Source organism: Opisthocomus hoazin, chromosome 10 (genome assembly GCF_030867145.1).
Source record: "Opisthocomus hoazin isolate bOpiHoa1 chromosome 10, bOpiHoa1.hap1, whole genome shotgun sequence".
NCBI lineage: Eukaryota > Metazoa > Chordata > Aves > Opisthocomiformes > Opisthocomidae > Opisthocomus > Opisthocomus hoazin.
In genome coordinates this window covers 17555072-17573564 of record NC_134423.1, presented here as the reverse complement: position 1 = coordinate 17573564, position 18493 = coordinate 17555072, and the positions used below count along the sequence as shown (strand labels likewise).

Genomic DNA, 18493 nt, shown 5'->3' with positions numbered 1-18493 from the left:
TTGACACATTAAAAATGTTAGAACTTGTTTGTACTTGTTACCTAATATGAATTTGCTTGGTGATGCCACATTATATTCACTGAATATTTTAGAACCATTATGTCTTACTCTGCACTGAATAAAAATTAATAAAATTAATAAAAATTAACAAAATTGTGGTGTTGTCAACACAGTGAAGTAATTTTGAAAAACCTCATCTGCATTCATCCTTGATATGCACAATGTGGCAAGCCCCACAAAAGCAACAGTATAAAAAAGTGTTTTCTAAATGAATTTTATGCTGTGTAGCAGAAAATAATCTTCCACCTGAGGAGGAACTGGACACAAGTGATGACACACCTATGCAAAGAAAATATTTGTGAAAAGAGCAGAAGAGTATTTGGCTCTTTCAGTCTCTAGGGTTTTTGGTCCTAAATGCAGGATTAGATTTTTTACTGACAACCACACAGGCAGGAACAATAAATGCAGGCCAGTAACGGAGGCTGCGATGAACAGGAACAACATGGATAGGTTTGCACTTGCTCTTGTTATAACTGCAGGGCTCTGCATCTAGGTGACAAGATTGTTTCTTTTTCAAAATCTGCCCAGTCAATAGCATGCCTCTCTGTTGAAAAGTGAGTGATTTCCTCTTAAAAGCAGCTTATTACCTCTCTTAAATGTAAGTGAGATGGAGTTGTTTTCTTTAGACAGAGATCTAGCATGGAAAGTGACAGTCTTTTGGAGTCCCAGTGCTCAAATACAGAGCAAAATATTTAGCCCAATTTTATTTCTAGTTTACAATACGTAAAATGCAACTTGCGGAGGAGGAGTCACTGATTTGTTTCAATTTAATGTAGCCTTTGTTTGAAATAGGATGAGGAAATCATGTCATTCAGGAAAAAACCTGTATACTTCCAGAACAGTCAATGAACATTTGACAAAACTATCTGGTCATAGGGTTCAAGGGATTGATTTTAGTCTACAGATGACATGCAAAATTCCTTCCTTTTTTTTTTTCCTAATGTAAGGTCACACACGACAGTATTTCAGGTAGGAAATGGTATACGATGTCTACTTTCAGTAAAATGAACTATTACTTTGTAGCTTTGGGAACAAGCTAGGAAACCAACATTTGTATCTGCTGCGGCAGCCCTTTAAGGCTACCCTCCATTAGAGAATGTGGTATCTTACACAGCAGGAGGAATTTCCAACATCAGTGATGGATATTTCGCTTCTACTTTGACATTGTCACGTTCTGAAATCGTCTGAACCACTGTACTGGAGGACCATGTGCTTTTTATTAATTTTTGATTTGACAGACTGTTGTACTGATAAACTAACTTCTGTTTTTTCCAAAAAATACCAGCTACTACTACAATGAAAACTCACATAATTGTCATGACAACCTGGTAATATTACAGTGGCCACTTTGAAGAGTGGTCTGAAGAGTATTTGCCAAACCTTCTGATCCCTAGTAATCAGAACAGAAGTGCCCAAAATCCAGAGATTAAAGGATTAGGCCTCAAGAAAGACTTGCGGTATTTCAAGAAAATGTGACTGATGCTCACCACTTATTTTTTACGGTGCTGATGAGATTTAGTGTTTAAGGTCCTTTCCTGATCAGACATAAAAGCTGCTGTAATCAGAGTATTACTAGGGAAAACTACTCTGGTTGGGGATTCAATATGTTTAAATTGTTGAGCCAAGGTTATTGTTTGGCTTAGGTTAGGCAGGATGACACTGAAATAAGTAAGCCCCAATACAGTGCATCGAAGCAGAGAAGAACAAAGCAAAACGTTTGTGTTTTTAAATAGCAAACCGGATAGCTTAAGCGTGCTCGTTATAGCTATATAAAAAATCACTTAGACTAGCCCAGAAACTTGGTATTGTATATGTCTACACAGCTACTAGAAACTGATTCCATTGCACTGAAATCCACATGAAAGCAAAACTGGAGACACTGGGCATGGAAGAGACTCATTAGGTCAGCCTGCCCATCCCCCAGCTCCCTTGTCCCTCAAAATCTGCGTGCTCTGTCCCCACACGCCTCCCCCGCTTCTGCCATGCCAAACTTGACACAAGCAACTCCCATCCACCAGGGCCATTCTGCTAGAAAACAAAAGGTATCCGGTGATACTGATGGGAAACCAGGTTCAAAAATTTGTCAGTAAGGTCTAAAGGTTTTTTGCTGACTTCATCTATCCAAACAGCTAGCAGCTTTTTCATAAGAAATGCATGGCTATTAATACTTGGTTGTCTTTGGATTTTAGGGAGCCGTTAGATTCGCATGAGAAAACATCAGCACAAAAATATGTTCTGATATACAATCATGCCATTTCAAACACCATTGGATTATTATTACTGATTAGGGGGAAAAATCCAACAGCTGTCTGTGGAATTCCCTCGATGTCTGGATTATTGATTTAATAGCTACACATTGTCTAGATCCTACCACTCCAGTAATGTTTGAAAATGCTGTACATGAGCTTACGTTATTTTTTTTCCTGTTGCTTAAAAATCATGTATTTTAGACTCATTTTTAGGTGAAGTCAAGATTAGCTGTTACTTCCACTCCACACAACAGGAATATGCAATAGCAGTTGTGTCTTTTTAAGTAAAAACTAAGATGAGTATTTAGAGCTAAAAAGAAAAAAAAAATCGAGTTTTCAGAAAGCTGCTAAGTATTAAATTTCACCTCCAATTCATTCCAAAATTCTGCTCTTCCCTCTCTCCCCTCCAGGAAATTGGAACTAGAAAAACAAAGCAGAAATTTAAGGTAGGGAAACTATTCAAGTGCAAAGGGGCTGTAATTGTTACAGTTGCTTAGGTTAGGTGCTAAGCTCCGGATCTAAGTTTGACATCCTTTCTGGTACATTTAGAATAAACAAGTAAACAAACAACCAACTGCCTACTAGCTTTAAATTCTTTGCCTTCATCTGTGAGTGCTGCAGCCAGCCTGTCTCTGGTTTACTTCCTTCTGACTGGGTTCAGCCTGCACAGGCTGTGGTTTTTGTTCTGCGTGAGGCTCCCTGTGCATGCCCTGCTCGTGCAGCACGCCGATAAGAGGCATGGCGTGAACGGCAGCTTATGTCACGTGGGCCACGAGATATGGCAGCACTGTGTGGCAGACTGCTGCAACCGAGCCAGCTACGGTGGTCACACAGCTCTCCTTTGAGCGTAGATTGGATTGCTTTGGATTCTCATGCCTAAAAACATGGGTGTCGACTGACAAAAGTACCAGCATTCAGACCCGAGCGCATAAACATGGTGCAGTGAACAGTCTCTCCACCACTGGAGCAGGGTAAGCTAAGCAGCACAGACTGTCCTGGTCAAATAAACCAGAGTAGAAGGAAGAACGACACACTGTGTTATATTGGCTCAGTGAAGCATCCCTCTTTCCTAGGATGGAGGGTACAGCAGGCAGCAGCGCGTTCTGTAAAAGACTTCCGTCTAGAGGTGGAATCAACAGGGGTAACATTTTACTACAGGCCTCTCTCATGTATATAAGTCTAATTGAATTTAGCTCTGCCCCATACCATAGACAATATATAACCCTGAACATGATTCTTGGTCTAAAAACGGTAAACATTTTCGCATATGTATGATGCTATTTATTTGTTTAGCATAAGTCTCAGTAAAAAAAAAAAAAACAAAAACTTGAGCAAGGATATCAGCTGTTGTCTCTTTGGCCTGATACATTTGCAATGATTTTTCTGGAAGAAAATATTGTCCTAACCCACTATTTTTCCTCTGACAAGTAATGTGATATACACTGAAATCCTGCCCCCTTCTACAGTGTTGGCTGTTGGTAGTATTCTAGGTCTCTACTAAATGTCACAACTTTTATGAGAAGCATAGAAAATTCTGTATAATTAATCTTTAAGCCAATAAGAAGATATTATGAACAAAACCTGTGTCTAAAAGTGTAAAGATAATAGCTTAATATATGATTCTCATGCTTTTATATTTTTATTGGGGGAAGAAAGGGAGATCACAAAATTTGTGCCTGCAGATGGAAGAGGGCCATAGGTAACAGACAAACAATGCATGGTTTTTTTGTCTAACCAAAGGTAAACACTGTATATTGATCCTCAGCGGTCTTCTGCAATAAACTATTCTAACACCATACCGGCTACGCACACCTGTCTGTCCTGAACCAGTCCTACCAGATATATTGATTCAGCTCTTCTGTTCTGTGATCTGCCTCCTCCTTCGCTGGAAGAACAACAATGGCAATGCAGTGAATTACTTGATTTGGAATCTAACATTTCTGTTAGAGCCATTTAATTCTGGGACCTTATAATCCTCAAAAAACAACGAAAAACTGAAACAGTTGGAAAATACAGAATGATGCTGTACTACTCTAACCATGGCAGTCCCAAGCAATAGGTCCCCGGTACAGCTCATTATGATCACAAACATCAATCTGTCTGAATTCTGCATCTAATCTGACGAACGCTTTGTTTCAAAATGACAAAAACATTTTTATTTTACAGTCATGATGTTTCAGTCAACTTTTTAAAAATTATTAAATGGAAAATAGGAATCTGCTAACAAATAATGTTGGCTAAATCTTACACCATACCAATGCTATGCTTTCAAATGTTGGGTTTTTTTTTCAGATAAATACCGAGATAAATTTTCCTGGCTCCTTATGCATCTCGCTATTGGTTGTCGTCTCTAATATAAGCCTATTCTCTACCCAGTTACCAACTATGTATTAGAGAATTAACCACAACTGTTAAGGTCACATAAGGTCAATTTTGAAGTGATAAAACCTTAATGGAGTAAGGGATCAAGAATGTAACAAAATCTCTTATTTCTGTTTTCTGTATCTCTGGGGAAATACTTTAAAGTTCACTAACAAATACTTTTCTAAACATACTAATCTTTTCATATTTTTCAAATATAAGTAGCTGAATTCTAAATCCAATCGATACAATATTTCAATAAAATAAATCATACTAAATAAATCATGTTGTAGATCTTAGAAAAATTGTGCAAATCTGCAATCCTAGAGGGCTCTAAACAAAAATAACCTTGCATTGATGTGTTTGTTAACATATTTAATCATTTATGATATAATAAATTACCCCTCTTTTGTTTATTAAGACTTAGCTAAAAGCTGGCTAGAAAACCAGTGGCTCTAATCTCTCTAATCTCAACCAGTGATTTTGTTGCCTCAGTATCTAACTAGTAGAGATCCTCTAATACTTTTGGTGTTTTTAAGGTGTTATGATCTTATAGCTATATTGGATGAGAACTTTAAAAACAGTAACAATATTACTAAGATGATATTTTAGTTCTGCAGAAAGAAATATTACTTTTCTTTAAAAAAAAAATCTGTTCCTATTTGGAAAGAGCACGTTTTTCCTTGTAGCTTCCATCCTGCCAAGCTTGTTTCCTTTCTGTAGCTCCTCTGTTTCTCTTACAATCCTCCATAACCCCACTAAACCTCACTAGAGACGTTTCTAAAACCTTGCTTTGGTTATGACGCTTTACCACCTCTCAAGCAATCTACAATTTATTTCTCTACAAAATCTGTCTTTCCCCCTGCAGAGGTTTGGTTTCTACTACTGACCTCGCCCTTTCCTGGTTCTCCAATGAAAAGCACAAATGGAGTTACATTCTGCATATCGTTTTTTTGAAAGGCCACCATTAACCTCTTTCTATTCTCATTAGTAAAAAAAAAAAAATTATTGCAATAGACTGACTTCCTGGCTGACAACTTTTTCTAAATCTCCATAACTTTTTTTCATAGGCTCACTCTCTTCCCCTTTTGTGTCAACACCTTTGTATCGACATTACTGTTACACACTTTCATTTTCTATATTGATATTGCTATTTTTCGCCTTCCACTAATCACATATGCCTTGTCTTTCATTTCACCTCCATTTATCCCTTTACACTGCATGTCTCAGTACTCCAAGTTAATCTCCTCCAAGCATTTCTTCTGTTCTGCAACTAACGCTTCTGCAGAAATCCTTCGACTACGCACCGACCTTCCACTTCCAGTCAGCGAAGCCCCTCTGATGGCCCGGTGCAAACCCCTTCACTGCAAACACACCAGCCCACGTAACTCCGGGGATGGGCCTGTGCCACTCCTGCTGCACAGACACGCAGCTGCCCACGTGGGCACAGGACACGGGGCTGCTGGCGCGCGGAGGGCCAGCATCCGCTGGAAACTTGGGTGAGAGATGGGCGAGAGGGAACGGGCTCCAGGGTGACGGGGAAGCAGAACCGCAGCAAATCAAACCGTGCGGGGGCGAGGGACAAAAACACAGGGGAGATTCAAACACATGGCAGAGGACAAGGCTAGAAGAGGACGACCATCACAGAAAACGGAACACAAACGACAGAGACCACAGCTCAAGGGAGCAGTGGGCAGGGTGGAACAGCTGCTGTAAGGCTGCAAACACGTAAGTTTAAGACACTGAAATGAAGGGATGGTGGCAGGACATGTAGCAAGACGAAAGGCTCGAACAGGAGGGTTGCAATAAATGCGTATTACAACAGCAAGTGTGATGCCACCTCGGAGCTCACCCCTTGGCCCTCCCTCGCGCCCCTGGGCGCCCAGCGCCATGCCAGGAGCCGGCCGCTCCCCTGGGCTCTGCTCGGGGGTCCCGTCCCCGGCCCTCGGGCCGCAGTCTTGTCACAGGGCTCCCGACAAGGCGTCACCCTGGCGCCAACCTCTGCGAAGGGAAGGGGGACGAGGCGTTTCAGCCTCCCGCTGCCTAGCAGCAAGGGCTGCCCCGGGACTGCCCCTGTCCCTGCCCTCCGCACCCCGCAGCGCCGGGAGGCTTGGCGGGGGGGGGGAGGGAAGGGAGCAGCGGCAGCCAGCCGGTTGCCCTGGCAAAGGCGACGCCACGCAGCAGCCTCCGCGCGAACAAAATGGCGGCGGGCGGCGGCAGCCGGGTCCGGCGGGGCGGGCGCCTGCCCGGGGTAAGGCGGCGGCTCGGGCGGGGGGAGACGAGCCAATGCAGCGGGCAGGGGCGCGGGGCAGGGTGGCCGCGCCGTGCCCGCCCCCTACACTAACTCGTCCTCGCTGCAGGTGCGGAGAGCGCCCGGCGGCCCGCTGCTGCCCGCCGCCGCGGGGACCGGCGCCTCGCTGGCCAAGGAGGAGGAGTACAAGTAAGGAGGCGGCCGGGGGCGGCGGCCAGCCCCGTCACCTCAGCCTCACCCCGCGCTGCCGGCCGTCTTCATAGAGCTGCTCCCCGCTGTCCCAGGCCCTCACGTCGCTCCCCCGCGGCGCGCAGCGGCGAGTGCCCAGGGCAGCGGCTTCGCTCCCCGCCTCTGCCCCCAGGCGCCGCGGGGCAGGCTGTGCCCTGCGCTAGACCTCGCCTCCAGCCCACCGCGTCGGACACTGGCTGTTTCTGCAGTTAAAACACTGGCATTACTTCTAAATTCTGGTTGTGTAAGTGCTTAAGCCTGTCAGAGAAAAGCTTAAGCGCTCCAAAGCCTGTGACAAACGCAGTGAAAGCGTGTGTAAAAGCACTGGCTCCGTTGCCTGCCAGTTCCCAGCCCCTATGAGTGGTGAGGATGGACAAGGAGCCACCTCTCAGAAACTCTCTCAGTCACCCAGCGTGAAAAGCTGTAAAGTGAAGCGTGCAAGAGCACAAGCTTGTTTTAACCCGTACATGTGTGTAGCGACACATTTTAATTATGCGATCAAGTAGTGTGATCGCACATGACTCCTTTCCCAACCCCTGCTGCCAAGTAGACCTAAGGACTGTGTTAAAACCAGAAAGCGTTGAAAAAATAAAGACATTATACATATATATAATATACATATAAATGTATATTAAGCAACGACATATAGCCAAAAACGAGGACACCCTTTACCTCTCAGAATTATAGTCTAAACCTTACTGTTTAATAGATATAGGTGTTTTATTACTATTGATTTGACAGAAGCCCAGGAAATTGCTGAAACATATGCTTCAGGGTATTAACAAAGTTATTTCAGTGTTCCTATGTAGAAATTATTAAAATTTCACTTAGCTCAGGAAAAGATACTGTCGTACTTACATTTATTTCTTTTAAATCTTCCAAAAACTCGGTGATGAGCATTCTTACTCTTTCAGGCGACTGAATGCAGAATTAGAAGCAAAAACAGAAAAACTGGTGCGTCAGGCTGAAGAAATAATGGTGAGTAGGTTATGCAGACTGTTAACATAATTCAGCCTTGATTCACATGCACACAGGGTCAAGTTTCAAAATAAATTGTTTAGACCATGACAACTGAAAGTATTTTGGTTTCAAATGCAATATAAGCATTTAATTTCTTTTTTTCAAAATTGTAAACTTCTACTAAAAACACATCCCAAAATAGTTTTTGTATAATTTCCTGAGGTAGGTAGACGTTCACATAGATGAGTAGAGTATTTGTGCAGATATATACATAAACCCACATAAAAAACTTGTTTATGATATTTAAGAAAAGTAGCTGTAGGTGGGTTTATATCTTAAATACTAAAAAAATTAGTATTTGAAAACCAGATACTGTTGCAATAACATCCTGGTCAAATAGGATCTATGTTGTTGAAGCTGAAAGAAATACAAAGAACAAGCAACATAAATAGAAAATATGTAGTTAGTAAGAAGGAAACCTTAGAAAAATTTCCTGCTTATTGTCAGTATTATCTTTTAACATAGATAATTGTTGTGTACCAGACAGTCAAGTTTTTATATGAAAATTGGATAAACTAAAAAAAGGCAACAGAAGAGGTATGGTTTATGCCCAAAACAGTTTGGAGAAAGTATTCTGCCTAATTAGATATATTAATTGTAAGTGCAGTCAAATAAATAAAGCTTAAAAAGCAAATTATTATCTCTTCTGGAAGGCTATACTTGTATGCACTTTTCCAGCTGTTGAAATTCCATTTTTATGTCCTGTGAAAACATATTCTTCTCTTGAGCTGTGATAAGCTGAGGCTAACTGCTTGGCATTTGAACAGAAGCAGATGAAGCGTCCAAAATAGCATCTAGTCTCTTTCCTTTAAAAAACGGCAACAACAAAATCACTTCCCCCCTTCTCTAAATACAGCAGAAGATCAAATATTCTCAGGACACTTAGATATATTAATATACTACACTGCACTGCTAGATTGCACAGATACACATTTAACAACAAAAGAAAAACAATCTAAGTTTAGAAAAACCCAAAAATCAGAAGACCAAAGAGGACAACTGCATTTTCTTCTGGATTATGCTTTCTAACTGTAACTTAGCAACATAGAAGCTATCTGAACATTCAGACTGAATTGTTCTCTAAAGTACCTAAAACATACCAGTGCGCAATTATGGTTGTATTGCATGAGTGAAGATTTATTTTTAAAGCTTATTGTGCAATATGCAAAACTGAAAATTTGTTCCACCTGCTGTGCATTTGTTACTCCTACATTTCAGAGAAAAAGGAGGTAGGGTAAGAGCATCTCAGACAATATTAAGCTGGGCAAATTTTTACAGACAAAAGGCAATTACATGTTGTGCAGCAGAAATAAATGTTGGGGGCTAGCCATGGCATTTTAATTTTTATCCATCTTTTCCTGTGTTTGAGAAGTTCTTTTCCACAGTAGACTGTAGTTTCCATTCTTTTCCATAGTAGACTATAGTTGTTGTGATCTGTGATTTACAAATATGTAATTCATCTTTAATGGATTATATTCCCCCCAAAATTGACTTTTTTTTTTGCCTTCCCCCCCAGATAAAGAAAGGCCAACAGGAGATACTATCTAGACCAGTTTCAGTACAGGCTAGATTGCGTGAAGACGACAGACAGAGGTATGTGCTTTACAACTGCTGCATATAATTCGTGGGGAATCTTTCACACTGATCCTGCACACCCGGACTTGCGCCCTAGTCCTGTTTGGTCTGTCTTTGCAGTGTACTAGATTGGTGGAGTCTAAATTTGTTCTTATTATTTGAAACTATTGACACTAAGTAAGTGTTGTTCCTTGTTATTTCAAGGAAGTCTTCATTTGGCTGAAACATTCTGTCTAGGGTGCTAAGTAGTGCTGACATCTGTACAAAAGCAAGGTAAGGTAACAGGCTTCTTTGCAGTACAGAGCAATAGACAGCAGTAGATGTTTTTTAACCAGTTCAGCTGACAAAACGAAGAAATAGATACTGGTTCACATTTAACTTGGCCTAAATGTTTCTGGGACAGGAAGTGCTTGACTAAAAAAAACCAAACACAAAACCCTGAGACAGACAAACATCCAGCTGCCACCGTCTGGAACTTGGATATCATTGCACTGCTGAGGCCGACGTGCCTTTGGCCTGGACGAACATGTGTACAGCTGTGGGGTTTGGCCTGGGTGTTCCAGCCCGTGAGCTCTGGAGTGGACACAAGGCCATATTTACTGAGTTATTTGGGGGCATTATGATTTACTTTGTTGTTCAAGGGTTTGTGTATTGATAGTACAGGGAGTGGGTGAATTTGCGATAGACTAATACACAGTTTATCAAGGATCTGATCTGGTAGGTTCCTAAATTTATGATGCCACTAATCTGGACAACAGAGATATGGGGCCAGGCTACAAGGTGCTTCAAATGTTAAGCTGCAGCTGGGAAAATGTTTTTAAATAGTGTATGTGAAAGTCTGGTAGAGATGATAAAATGATTACTTCTGTGCAGAGTAAAAGCGAAAACAAAAAGTTTTTTTATGAATGTAAAAGGGTTTTTCAGTACAAAGAAAGATGTGACAGCAAGTCTGTGATAGAGGCCTGGCTATAACAGCAAAAGTTTGCTACCATAGTTAAATTACTCCTGGGTTATTTTAAAGCTATTCTGTCAGTTGTAGAGGGGGAAGAAAATAGAAACTCCAAATGTTATCAGTATAATCATCCTTTGTAAACAAATTCTGGATCTTGCTTTAGTTTTATGTTGCGTTAGATGGATTTTGAACAGTAGACAGAAGATCTTTTAAGATCTTCAAACTGAAGTTGAGTTACAGGGCTGTTTTATGAAGTAATGTGATTGAAGGATTCAGCCCCACAAAGGGAGTTAACAGCTTTGATGGTATACATTTGAAATAAATGGGAGGGCTGAAAGAATGAAAACAAAAAATTGGCAATTAGCATGTCAGAGTATCAGCTAATCTACCAGTTACCTACATAAATTAAAACATCTTAAAACAACCACAATCTGTCTTCTGGTAAACATTTATGTGAGGGAAGAACTGAAATCCCATGCTGTAGTGAAAAAAATCAGAAATGTGTGCTAGGAATTAGGCACACTGGTTATCCATGAGTGAACATTGAGGCCATTCAATTAGATTAGTTCCAAGTATTTAATATTTAATTACATTTTTTTTCTTTCGAAATTGTGCAAGCAGATAGGCCATAAATCTAAAAGAAGCACTTGAGCTATTTTTGAAGTATCCATTTGAAAGTTCCATTGATTCCTTTAAGGAGAATGAACACTAAAGCAACTGGAAAGAAGGGGAGAAATTGAAGCAAAGAAAGAGATAGTATCAGGGGAAGAAATAAAACCAGGTTAAGAGACAAAAAAAATGAGTAAGAGAAGTAAAAAAGAAGGCAACAAATACTTAAATTACTCTCCAAGTCAATGTATATTTTAAAATAAATTGTTCTGGAGTTTTTATAGCATATTTTTTGCACAGAAACTTGAATTACATAGAGACAAAACAGATCCAGTGACACCGCATTGAAATCAGCTTTTGTTTACACTTTCACTCTTCAGAGCATTGCCAGGCTCATGGCGATGGGAACTGTACGCGCATGGGCAAGCATGCTATAGGCTTTGAATAGGATTAGCAAACACAAAGGGTTTGCTCATGCACATGCATCTCGTGTTTACATGCAGAGATGGAATTGTTAAACATTAGCTTCTGTTTCAGAGTTGCCACAATCCTTTAGCTACTTAGTTGTATACCTTTTCAGGATTTATCCGTTAATTTCACTTACCAAACAACAATAGAACTGTATTATGAGGTTTTAAAAATGGGTTGCAATGTAAGGGAAGAGGAGAGAAACCATGAAGGTTAAACAAGTTTGAGGAATTTAGTGAACAATGAGGGGTGTTTTTTTTGTTTGCTTAGTTGTTTTTTTTTTTTAAAAGAAGGCCCTGAGAACAGCTACTGTAGGAACAAATTTGTCTGTTGATGGAAGGAACGTTATTGTTTTCTTGAGTATAGAGAGGGTTGTATTTTCATATTTTTCAGAATAACATAGAACTGCTGTTTCTGTGGCAGCAAATCCTCACCTTCTGCACGCTCCTAAGGCTAGCCAATAGGAAGGAAGCACGAGGAAAATAGGGTAAATAGACAAAAACTAATCAGCCTATTTTTGAAGTCTGTTGCCAGCCACACACAGACGATTTCTCTGGGTTGTTTTTTTTTTTTGATTAATAAAATCTGGAGCTTTGTGCAGATAATTCTTGTTGATGAATGGATGTCTGTGAAATTTTTAAAGGCAAGATCTAAACATTTGCTCACATCAGCTAGGCAAAAAAAATGAGGTGACTTGATGTGCCTGAAATTTAAATTTTATTCCAAATCTTATGAGCCAGCATTTTAATTGAAATAAAAAATTATAAAGGATAGTAAAAAAGTAGCCGTTCAGTGCAACAACACAGATTGACATAACTCATTCTGGAAGCAAAAAAGTTATATATGTGACAAGAAACTTGACCTGAATAGTACACAGCATGCTAAAACTGTCTGCTTGTTTCCAGCAGATTTTTAAAATAATCATATAACCTGAAGCTCTATTACTAAGAAGCATGGTTTTCAGCCAAATAAGCAGATAGGAAAGCTGCTTTTCTATTCCTGTTTTTTTCATCTGTAAAATAGATACAGCATTTATAATACATATTTCAGAGAAAATTTTGTGAGGCCTAATTTATAAATTGCTCCCACCTCATATTCACTTGCTAGTCCCTGTCAATTGACTTGGCAACAGTCAATCTGAGCATACAACTGCACTCCCTCTTAGGATGTACAGGACACTGGTTTGTATCTTCATTTTCTTTGTATTAATTCAGGGGTTTGCATATCAGGTAGGCGTATTAACCACTGAGTTGTTGGTGATCTTTGGTAAATGGATTGTGAATGTCGCTTGTAACACCTTGCATACTGTCTAAGTGCTCCCTGGTACAGGGAATCTTTGATCTAATAAGCCAGTAGTTGCAGCAGTCACCTGAATTGCAGGAGATGAGATTCAGATGCTGGTACACAAGTAAACTATTGTGTTAGATGTCCTAGACTTAATAGGGGATTTAGATAGCAAATGAGGTAGAATGGAAAGACAGAGAATGAGACTGAATTTATGACTGAATTTAGTGTATGTTCCCACCTTGGCTATGTTGTTTATTCTAGACATATAAAATGTTATTCTCCCGATTCTGACAGGGGAGTTGAATTTTTATTGTAAAATGTTTGTTTGCTATACATGTTCAGTGAATTTTTATTTTTTAAATTTTTTACTGCAGGGATCCCCTCGGTCCTGAAGTTTCATCTCTTTCATGCTCACATGCCAAGGTATCAAACTATCCTGGTTAATTTATCTTCCAGTATAATTTCCACATATTATTTCTGGTTTTGAGGCTGTGCTGCAATGGCGACTTACATGGGTGGGAAGCCAAAAGGAAATGATGTTCGAAGCAGTGCTACAGGGACAGTGTTACCAGGGTTTCCGAGTGCCACTGGTGGTTAAGTGGACTTACATCATCAGTTTTTGTGTTCCAAGTTTCCTCTTCTGTAAAACACTGACAGAAGTGTTCAGTTTTTTTGAACATCAAATAAAGAATTCCAATATTAGAACATAATTTATTTCTTCCTTCTCCCCTTCCCTGCCCCACCAATATAATACTAAAGGCAGTACTACTGTCTTCTAGGTGTAATAATAAGTAGTCAAAATAACTGAATACAGGAAGGGAAACATAATAGAAAAAGGAGATTGAGATTAGGAACAAATGCACTAGCCTCTAGTTACAATTACACTGAATCTTTTAGGAGGTGAGCTAAAGCTACCAAGGTACTGTCTTCAGTTATTTATCAGAATACAGTAGAAAAAAACCCCTAATTTGTGAATAATACTTACTTGGGTGAAAGTAACAAAAGTATTATTACATCTTCCTTCTACAGTGAATTTATAAGGTTAAAATAATGCATAAAAATAGCATGTTTTTAAAGGTACGATAAGCATTTTTCAAAGAAACTTCAACAGTCTAATAGTTAATATCCTGATGTTAGCTGAGAGCCTTGCTTATGCATAAATTTATTATGTGTACAAAAACTCCCACAAGCAGATGACTATTGGTTGTATTATAGTTTGGGCATATGGACATAAAAGTTGCAAGGAAAAGACGAGTGCAAATAAAACTGAAAAATGGTGCTTTTGAGAGTTTGAAAAGCATACTTTGAAAAGCATTCTGGAGTCTGAATGTATGAAAAAGAAAAAAAAACCATAAAAACACTAGAAAGAAGTAATTCCTAACTAATTTTTTAAAAAATCACTACTTTCTGAAAAAAATTTCTAGCTAGCAAACAAGAAGAAATGTGCTTCCATGCCCATGGCTCCAAACAGACCATACTCCGGAAGTACAGGAAAAAGAGCAACTTCAAGGTATATCATACACATCTGTGTTTGTAATAAAATATTTTAGTTGCTGTTTTCCTTTATCAGGTTGTTTTTATTCATGTATGCTTCTACATTTACAAATCTTTGTATAAATAAATGTAGCAAACTTTTGGTCCTCTGCAGTTCCACCATGTAGCTATCTCTGCTTACTTGCATAGAGCACCAAAAATTATTAGTGAACATGCGATTAATATTATAACAATGAAACTGTTGCTTTCTGCTCAAGCACTGCTCAAGGCTGACAGTTAAACTCTGTTGACTCTGTCAGTGAAAGGATGCCTAATGAGCGTACATGTGGGAAATACATCATCTGAGCCAACCTGAGAGCACAGTTAGGTAGTGCAGACAGATTGGTGATCAGGCTTGTGATGGGAAACATGAGGCCCTGGAGGGTTTCCCCTATTTTGGTGAATCTTGGGCTCGCAGGACAAGAGAGAGTCAGTAACAGAACCATAGCTTTCAGAGGTTTCAAGCTGAAAAGCGTCAGCTCTGTAGATAGCAAATTCAAAGTTGTAAAAGCAAGAAATTGAGATCTGGACAAAAGATAAGAATAGAGAAACACATAAAACCCTGGGAGCAATTTAAAACTGCCACAAGATAGAGACAAATACCAAATAAGATGAAAATTGTCCATAAGGTGGCAGAACATGGAATTGACCCAGGCCAAAGCTGTCTTTCAGGACTTGGGAGTCACTTGTGGACCCTTTGGACCTCCCTTGGGCAGCTCAGGGGAGGCTGTCATCACAAGATTTAGAAGTGCCGATACAGGACCTGCGGGGTGAACCCAAAGTTGTGGGAGAAAGCAGCTAGAAGGAGTTGGGAGGCTGCAGTGAGATGAGGGTATATTGGAATAAGGATTTAGGAGCTTCAGGTCCTGTGGCAACTAATGTTTCTTTTATGAAAGAAAGCTGAGGAGATACCCTATGTGTCACATACCTTGTGTTTTTGGTTTTATGAAAGCTTTGGTATGCACCTTCTAGGGTCAATGAAGTTTCCTAGGCCAGGCATAATGATACAGAAATTGTGGCAGTAGGGTAGGAGTGTAGCTAGAGAGGACAGAGTTCTAGAAAAGTTAACGTGCAGGGGGAAAAAAGAGGAGAATTTAAGGCCGAGGGTAGTAGCTGAAGCCAAGAGTACAATCCTCTTGTTTCTTTCTTTTACTCTGATTTAGTTATGAAGTTGTTGGATGAGAAGACCATGCCAAACTCTTCTCAGTAGAAAATGGTGCTGTTTCTCTGCCTCCTACATTATAACATGTAAAATCCTGTAATTGTTAATGCGGAATATAGTAAAGGTGTCTTACATAAAGAAAATGAGAAATTGCCATCAGTGCATCTTTCATACAAATGCAAGCAATGAAGTTGCATTAGGTAAATAACCATGTACTCTTTTTAAAAATAGCAATTATGCTATATTTTTGTAATTTTTTTTTGTATTATAAATTTAAAATCTAAAGTTTGCTTTTTTTTTTAGTTCAAAAGTAAGAAACCTGGAAGTACAAAGTGCTGATGATGTTGCAGTACTGGAGGATTGCATAGATTTTTCTTTAGCAAAAACAATAAGCAAAACTGAAGAAAAACTAGAGCAAGGAGGCTTACCAGATTGTCTAGATGATGATATTATTCCAAGCGTTGGAAATGAAATTGGAGCAGGTAGGTTTCCTCTAATGGTTAAGTACTTCCATTCTTCCTGACAGTTATAAGTGGGCTCTTCTGCAGAAAAAAGGAACAGTTTCTGTAGAAATTACAGGGAAAATTCTAAAGCCCTTAAGTTAAAGGAAAAGAAGGTTTTCTTTATGTAGTCCTAGAGAAAGATCTGGTCACATTTGACTAATCATGGGGAAAAGTGAATTTTTATCTTGATTTCCACCTTTGTAGGAAGACATTTGGATGGTTACGTATGTTGAGTGTGTGCATAACATTTGATTCATTTCACTGGGGAAACAGAAATACATGATGCTAAGCTTGTATTTCCAAAAAGCTAAGCTTCAGCCCTTTGCGCAGATGCTGCCTTTAGAGGAAAAAGCCTTTCCTCAGATCAGTGCTGTGGATCTTAGTAAGTGGCTTAAATGAAGTAGTGTTTCAGCAACAGTGCTTGAGTGAGAATCCTCCAGATACTTTCCCACTCCAAATGGTGTGTTTATGTTTGTCCTGGAAATATAGTAGGAAAGGGAATTGCAGTATAGGCAGCAAAGCTAAAGGCATGATGCACATCTGTCTTCTTGGCTCTGGTGTGATAAAAGAGGGTTTAAGTAGTTTCTTACAATGCTAAAGCAAGCATGAAGTCAGAAATTCACTGCAGTAGTACAAAATTCCCAAAACCACTTCTTTTAATCTCACAGCTTGGTGTCAACAAGCATGCCAACACAGAAGTAGCTTGATTTCTAACCCATGTAATTCTGTGCAAGTCTTCTTTTGCTAAGTCTCCAAAAACAGATCCTCAGATACTTTTTTTATACTTTTTGTTCCCAAACTAAGAAGGAATTACTTTGGACTCCATGGAAAGTTTACACCAAAACTTTCAAGGTAACTCAAGTTATTATTGGTGTCTAATAAATCCGGTCTTGTCGACCAAGGGCATGTATTTGAGTATTGAGAATTGTTCCTGTAACTTTAACAAGGAAATAAAATTAAAATACTCTGGATTGATATTTTACTTTTTAAATTTGTTATTGACTATTTAGAACACCGTGAATGCCTCCTTAATATGCTAAATAAGTTATTGCAGAGCATGCTAGCAGCGCCAAACTCCCAGAACAGTTACAGTTTTCACAAAGAAGTAGACGTAGGTACTAAATAGGCCCTGTTACAGAGCGGGCTGATTGCTTAGCGGGCATATCCTAGTAGGGAACTCCTTAGGCTTACGTGCCTGTGCTAGACTTTCTAGGCCAATGTGCTGGTAGTGTTCCATAGCATCACCCTTTCCTTGAGCTTCTTACAGTGCTTTTCCTGAACTTCAGTTCCATATCTTTCTTTCATGATCACAGGTTATTGCAGTGCAGCCATTTTTCTGCCAACACAGTAGCTTACACATTATTTTTCTCAGGCTGTTTTTGTAGGTTGTAACTGAACTCTGCAGTTACAAGCAATAATAGAAGCACATATAGAAAGCTGAAGGTGAAGCTCTATTTTTATCTAATATACCCTCACACATATGAGCAAAATACCTGAATGTGTTGTTGTGCTTCATGTTAATCTTCAGATTATCTCAGGAGTTCAAAACACCTATCCTTCCTTGTAGAGCATCAGAGTCTCTCAGAAGTCAATTTCTTGTTTACCATTCCTTAAACTGTCAGTTACTTTATAATCTAAGACCATCCTATTAAGTGATACCCCTCCCCCTTATCAGCCTTATCAGGTGATAAAAATTGACCAGTTAGGAAGCTAATTGTTTAATTATCTTTACCTCTTGTGAGAATTCAAACTAATTTTTGATCATAGCCATCTCCTAAGGCTGATCTGGTTCTAGTTGTGCTCTTGGATTTTCAACACACTTTACTACTAGGTGCTCTTAATGACACAGAGCTGTCTGAGACAGAAGAGAAGTTGTCTGTGGATTAATAACTGAGTAAAAGCAGAAACAAAATGGTAAAAAGAAACAACCAGTTTTTGCAGGTAGTGGTATAGTCCTAGAGTAATCTGTCATGGAGCTTACATTGTTCAATATACAGAAAAATAATCTGGAAAAAAGGAACGATAGCTGGTAAAGAAATGTATATATGAAACAATGATTTTAGGATAGTTAAAACTGACATTTTCTTCTACAACTTTCTTCAACTGACTGTTGTAGAAGAATGTCGTGGTACTGAGTGCAGTGATAGAATGGATGATTATATCCAGCATTAAAGAGTACAAAGTAATGCTGATAGACAAAACAACTCCAATTACACCTACTTCTGAGTTGGACTT

General features: G+C 39.4%; 1 protein-coding gene across 4 annotated transcripts in view; it reads left to right on the top strand.

Moving 5' to 3' along the window:
* Positions 1–6329: 6329 nt before the first annotated feature.
* TEX9 (testis expressed 9) overlaps positions 6330–18493 on the top strand; it is a 33050-nt gene continuing 20886 nt past the window's right edge. The window contains exons 1-8 of one of the 4 annotated variants that reach the window (XM_075431413.1): positions 6330–6398; positions 7031–7393; positions 8064–8127; positions 9686–9762; positions 13435–13483; positions 14485–14570; positions 16059–16237; positions 17063–17110. In XM_075431413.1, the coding sequence (XP_075287528.1) occupies positions 8125–8127; positions 9686–9762; positions 13435–13483; positions 14485–14570; positions 16059–16237; positions 17063–17110 (442 nt within the window). In that variant the 5' untranslated portion in view covers positions 6330–6398; positions 7031–7393; positions 8064–8124. Of the gene's footprint in view, positions 6399–7030; positions 7394–8063; positions 8128–9685; positions 9763–13434; positions 13484–14484; positions 14571–16058; positions 16238–17062; positions 17111–18493 lie in introns of those variants that run through there. The other 3 variants (XM_075431416.1, XM_075431415.1, XM_075431414.1) reach the window with 3 other exon arrangements.